At 41.5% G+C, this 6580-nt stretch overlaps 1 protein-coding gene across 1 annotated transcript; it reads right to left on the bottom strand.

The window, feature by feature from the left end:
- Window positions 1–1373: 1373 nt before the first annotated feature.
- On the bottom strand, window positions 1374–5010 carry LOC119726134 (group 3 secretory phospholipase A2-like). Its single transcript, XM_038197751.1, has 2 exons — window positions 4327–5010; window positions 1374–3323 (listed from the first exon to the last, which is right to left on the bottom strand). Exons 1-2 carry the CDS (start codon window positions 4770–4772, stop codon window positions 3041–3043), a joined length of 729 nt encoding a protein of 242 aa, XP_038053679.1. The 5' UTR covers window positions 4773–5010; the 3' UTR covers window positions 1374–3040.
- Window positions 5011–6580: the final 1570 nt, after the last annotated feature.

Here is a 6580-nt window from a genome sequence, read left to right as displayed (position 1 = left end):
CATGCACACAATTGCGCAGTAGTGTACATTTTCGTCACTGTATTTAGTGTGCTGAGTTTTTCGGGGCTGTACGTAAGATGTGTACGTAAGATATTTGTATGCATTGAATTTTCGTGGCGCGCACTTGAATTTGAAATGCACATTTATTTTAAGCCGTGGTTGCAAAAATAAGGACAAAATGGACCACGAACGAGCAAGGAACACGGACCAAGGAGTTCGTTCTTAATTATTCCTCCATGCATACACACACATGCATGACGCTGGGAACACAAATCAGAATGCTTGCAAGACCATGGAATGACTTGACCCACAGGAAGTGTTACATAACACATTCTTGGGTGTCCCTCACTGTGTTATTAATGGGCTTAATAGACTTCAGAAAACAGCCCTAGGAAAAGTAAGCACAGCGGACACATGAGCATGAATCGTGCTCATGTAACGTGCACTGTAACGTGCTCAATTATCCGCCGAATCAACCCGGAGAAGCTAGCACGCCGGAGAAGTGAGACCGTGACACCGGAGTTTCTACATGGGAAGCTACATTACTTATCCCGTGTACCACCAACACGAAAACCGTGAAAGTTGTGAGAAAACTCATCTTGCGAAAATCAAAAATCCGGAAGCAGAAATCACAAGCACTGATCTCTACAGGACTGGTCACGGTGACTTTATGATCATCCTAGCGGTGATCAACTATTTTTATACACACATGCACAAAACGTTATCCCATTGTTTTCAGATGAACCTTTAACCCCGATAGTGCATCACATGAATGCACGGTGTTTGCCAGGAAACACCTTGCTGGTAGTTTCCCTAAACACGTATTTTGATTGGAATCCAAGTCCCATATCCGCCTCAAATCCGAAGTTAGGGAAAGTGTCTTGCCAAAATGTCCTTGCACTTATGTCAAAAAATGGCTTTTTATAGTCAGTGGCTTTGGCTATTCTTTTAAATACCGTCACTATGGAGTCTGTGGACAGCCAAAGAATAGGCCGGCATGGGCGTCGCCAGGATTTTTTCTAGAGGGGGGCAAACATTTTTTTTGCCAAAAAATGCTTGTATTTCTCAACACATTCTCGATTTATCAGTTTTAGAGGGGGACAGGGACATTTTGCCCCCCCCCCCCCAACTCATTAAATTTACACCACTTTGTCTTCGCGCCTCTTTTTCTTTTCTTTTTTTCCCTTTTTTTTTTTTTTTTTTTTTTTTTTGCTTTTCCAGGGGGGGGGGGGGCAAGTGCCCCCTCTTGACCCCCCCCCCCCTCGCGACGCCCATGTAGGCCAGTCATTCTGGGGGGTTTTGGTAATCAGCAAAAAGAACAATGTTGCGTCAAGAGGTCTAGCAGCAAGACTTCATTAATGATTTGAAACATATAAAAAGGCCAGCAACATGGCGTCAGCTTTTTAATTAATAAACAAAAATGGAAAGGTAAACCCTTAGTTCAGTGACAAGTGATTTTTACGTATTTTTGTTTTCTCTTTTACTAAAAATAGTTAACGATATAAAAACAAAAGTCGATTACCATCTGTGTATCATTGATATTAAATTAACAATTACTAAACTTGAACTTGAAAAATGAATTTGTAAATATGATTATTCTTTTAATGTTTTACTTGTATTATGTACATGTGTATCGGTGCAGTCTGTCGTTTAGACTATCCAACGGCTGCCAATAGAGGGCGCTCATATTTAAGGAAACTGTATACACTGTAGTCACTAAAGTGATTTACGAGGAACCTTCCTCATCCTTGCAAATCCCAACACCATATGGTAAACTGTGCAAATTAACAGTTGGACTCTGTTTATTTGTGGTATGCCTAATCCCATGTAAAGCATGGTCAGTTTACTAGTGCAGTACTCATCCTAACAGATTCCAACAAACCCTGGTGTTGGAGTTTGGCTGGTTGGGGATCGTTAGAGTTAAACTACTTTTTAAACACAGAACACTCTTCTTTGGATCGCTTCAAAGTTTTAATTCTCAGACCTTCATCCAAAAAATTATAACCTTTTTGGACAATAACCCCTCCTTCCCCTCCTTCCCCTACCATGCCCCACCCAACTACTCTTTGCACGGTTTGCTTATAAAAGGAATTTCGAATCTTGAGAAAAATTCCCCCAAATCTTGGAAATTTTGGCAGTTGTAACGTTCCCCTTCCCTCATTATCTCGCCTACGTTGATGGTCAGTAGCTTACTTAGGAAACAGAAAAGAAGTTGTCAGTTTGTGGTAAATCTGAGAATAAATTTGAATTTAAAAAAAGAAGTAAGTATATTTATTATATGTACATACATGTAAATTGTAATTATCTTTTATGTGTACATTGTTAATGATGATGGAAAGAATGTAGTATCCAGACGCCACTTCTTTGGTCGTGTACAAAGTCTATGGAGAGTCATGAACATGGAGAGTCATGAAGTATTTCCTTACAAAATTGGAAATGTTTTTCAGTCCCAGATTTATGTCTTTTCAACATTTTTGCAATGTTTGCCCTTCATTGACATATACGTAATGGAAAAAAGTGGCGTCAGGATGCAGCATTCTTTCCATGATGAAAAAAATGCATATACTAAGGGGCGCTGTTCATCCACAATTGGATTGGACACCATCTAACAGAAAGAGGCGCTCTTCATGATGCCATTATTTGGCTGACAGTGTACGTATTTTGCCGATTTATAGCGGTGATTTCTTTTCTCTCCATAAAAATGATGAATAGCGTGGGTGGTATTGTATTTGGTACATGTGTTCTTGTTAACATACAATACAAATTCATTGTGTCACGGCTAGGCTATTAATATTCGAAACTATGAAATAATGGACGGATCCATTAGGCCCCTCCCACTCACGTGTGCAACAGAACGTGCACCTCTCCAATCCCACACTGCGCGTTCTAGACGCGCGCGTCATATGCAGATGTGCACATGTGCATAAATAACAGCCGTGAGTGGTCAAAACATCGAAGGGCGTGGCTTAGTGGATCGGTGACATGTACTAACAAGCTACATAACATGTTAACAGTTCTTCATTTCCCGAGCCGGTGAATTTTAGTCTTCGTACTCGTACTCCTCGTACTCCTCGTACTCCTCGTACTCCTCGTTCTCCTCGTACTCCTCGTACTCCTCGCCGTTAAAGTGTTTGTTCGTGCCCACCACCGCCGTCCTCTCCGGCAGCCCGTACTCCCGGCAGGCACCGTACCAGTATCGCCGCACGCATCGCGGGGTCAGCTCGTCCGATAACTCGAAGCATGAAGGGCGGAGAGTGTCAAAGAAGAACCGGCCCACCTCGGTCGCAACGCTCGTGTTGGCTGCTCGAAGACACAAACGGAAACTGGGACGCAAAAAAGAGAGGAAAGAATGAGACGAAGTTATTCAAATATATCACGGGTAACTTTCATCTTCCTTACAGTTATTGTTTTTCAAATTATTCCTGAACACGTAAGTTTTGAATTCTTCGGAGAGTAACATACTATGTAGGCCTAGTTTATTTTGTTCTGACGATGTTGCCGAAGGATATTTTTATAAATAATATGAAAATATATCCATAGCTATGTTGTTCCTTATTCTGTCTGGAATTTGCAATAAATTCCAAGATATAAAAAAATACTCTAACTAATAATAATCTGTATCTACATTTTTAAAATATTTTTTGATTATCGTGTTTTATCTAAGTATTTAGGAGAGAAAAAATGCTATTTGTCCCAAGAATGTTCCTGACAGTCTATAGATAGGTCGACCTCCCACTTTGGTTTTTTTGCCGTTCACCGACATAATTTCGAAAGCAACCACGAACTTCAAACTGTAGATTGTACTCGTAGTCGTATTCGACACGTAGCTGTGCGTGTTAAAGGGGTACTGCGGTCCTGAAATCCCCGAACATTTCATGCTTTGGATTGTGTGCTTTCTTACACATCCGCAAAAGGCGAACACAAAAACGTTTTAAAGGATGGTTATGTGGATGTTTATATCTTACTTTTGAATGTTCTTTCCGATTAACATCGTTTCGTTCAAAACGTTGTAGCCCAATTGGGCGCTTTCCAGGACGTAGTCCCATTAATTAATGCCATATGTAAATATCTTCTGCCACGAGTGATAGAATAGAAATTACTTTATATGGTGTGTAAAGGTGGCAAACCTTAGGGAGTTTCTCAGATAATCAGTCTCGTAAGCAATTTTGAAGTTGAGTACAAGTCCGGTCACAAGTAAAGCAAAGGAATGCTTTCTCACAGTTCAATTGAATATTATGACTCGATTTGAGACTGAGGAACTTGTAGTGGACTAGTAAAGACATGTGATGGAATTGTGAGGATTCGTGAGGACTAGTAATGATTTACCTTTCATCGCAACTGCACAAACTGATGCTATAAAGAAGACTGTTGAACAGTCCGTATCCCCTTGATAAGCCGGCGATATGTTCAGGGCAGTGGTCGTGGTCCCGGCAGCAAATGTCGGTCTCTCGGTGAACACCGAGGTCGTCGTAGTTATCAGCATTGTTTCCTATCCCGCACCACTTTGTCCCGTCCACGATGAAAGCCCCCCGCTTGCTCCTAGTGCCATGGATCAGTCTCTGGTCGTAACCGCGGATGTTCCGCTCGGACTCGACCAGTTGCGGGGTCCCTGCCGAATCTCCGCGGGCGTTCCGCGTCGATTCCCCCCGTCGCTCCCCAGACGTCCCCGGTGCACGTTGATCTAAGCCCGGAGTTTCTACACGGTGGGAAGCTACATTACTTATCCCGTGTACCACCAACACGAAAACTGTGAAATGTGTGAGAAAACTCATCTTGCGAAAATCAAAAACCCAGAAGCAGAAATCACAAGCACTGATCTCTACAGGACTGGTCGCAGTGACTTAATGATTATCTTAGCGGTGATCAACTGTTTTTATACACACATGCGCAAAACGTTGGCACATTGTTTTGAGGGGCCTTTAACCCCGATATTGCATCACATGCACCGTGTTTGCCAGGGAACACCTTGCTGGTAGTTTCCCTAAACACGGATTTTGATTGGAATCCAAGTTCCATATCCGCCTCAAATCCGGAGTTAGGGAAAAGTGTTCTTGCCAAAAATGTCATTGGACTTACCCAGGGTTTCTTTTTTAGTTTTCCCTTTTTCCCCCATTTATACATGACGTGATTTCCTGCAGGACTTTCACATCAAAATTTGGCACCTGATTGATCTCCCGTATGTTAAAATCACTGCTCACAGTCCACTCCCTTTATAACGAGGTCCTGTTTTGATCTAGTCCTGTTTTGGTCAAATCCGGAGTTAGGGAAAATTGTTATTGCCAAAATGTCATTGCACTTACCCGGGGTTTCTGTTTTCGTTGTCCCCTTGGCCTTTTCCCCCATTTTCCCCATATGACGTGATTTCCTGCAGGACTTTCACATCATAAAAAGTTGGCATCTGATTGATATGTTAAAATCACTACACACAGCCAACTCCCTTTATAACGAGGTCCTGTGTTGGTGGTTGGTCACACCCAAATCAGTCGTTTTAACCGGGTTGTCGTTATACCCGAACAGCAAGAAAAGTATAACAATATTCACCCCACCACTTTTTATATACACATTGGCAATTCAAGCAAATGTGATGTCGTGTCAGAGCTTTTAAGTCTTAAGAGCTCAGTGAATAAAGCTGAAAATATGTACTTTTCAAATCGTATATACACCCATTATCTATAGTAATGGTCAAGGAGATTACAGACTATAGGAGCTTTGCATCATTTCTCTGAATCATTGATAAAACATCATGATTAAGTGGCTCTGATAACGCTGAAATTATCCACATGCAAAAGTGTACAAACTAAGTGTCATTTTTGCACCAGTAACTTGTATTGTTATCGTTCTGTTCAAGTTGACACTAAATAACAATGTCTCAATATGGCAATGAGTCTACAGTTACCGTAAATCATGATAGTGTTTGTTCAAGGGCATTTAAATACATGTCATTTTGATTCATATTGGCTGGGGTTCGACATAATAACGTTCCCTTCGCCAACACAACGAACGTTACACCTTAAACATTATTCCACATGCAAATAAACAAGAGCGATCCAGAACACAATTTTTCTTTTGGGGGGGGGGGGGGAGGCATGCCCAAAAAAGTGTGGTCCCCCAAAAAGTGGGTCCCCAAAACTACGGCGTGGGGTTTGGGGCTCGCTTCAGGGCCCCGATTTGTTTTGGATTCTAGATGATGTGGTGCGATCTGAGGCAATTTCTGACCACTTAACTAAATCTTTTGGACGAAAAGATAGTGGTGTACGCAGTGCCTGCCTTTATTGCGACGTCACTTAAAAACAAAATATTTGGGTTCAGTGGGTTTTTTTTGGGGGGGGGCATAGCCCCCATTGGCCCCCCAGATCAGCCCTTGAAATTAACATCCTCTCTCTTTACTTTATGACTTTGTACCCAAAACAAAATATTAGTAACCCACCTAAAGTTTTACCAAAATAAAAGTAATACATGTAGTATTAATTTGTAGTATGCAGTACTCTAACGTATAAGTGCACAGTATACTTAAAGTATTTTTTTAGCATTCGGTGCTTCACCCAAAGACACATGTATCTATATAATGTGCTTTGTTTAT

This window comes from Patiria miniata, unplaced genomic scaffold (genome assembly GCF_015706575.1).
Source record: "Patiria miniata isolate m_02_andy unplaced genomic scaffold, ASM1570657v1 HiC_scaffold_2, whole genome shotgun sequence".
NCBI lineage: Eukaryota > Metazoa > Echinodermata > Asteroidea > Valvatida > Asterinidae > Patiria > Patiria miniata.
The sequence above is the reverse complement of the archived record's forward strand: the minus strand, read 5'-3'. Positions and strand labels throughout refer to the sequence as shown.

Bases quoted from the DNA above. Each gene is read 5' to 3' on its own strand.
- LOC119726134 (XM_038197751.1), bottom strand. From the start codon at position 4,772: ATGAGTTTTCTCACACATTTCACAGTTTTCGTGTTGGTGGTACACGGG. The intron at 3,324-4,326 runs GTAAATCATTAC...TTTGCGTCCCAG, and splicing joins TTGTGCAGTTGCGATGAAAG to TTTCCGTTTGTGTCTTCGAG.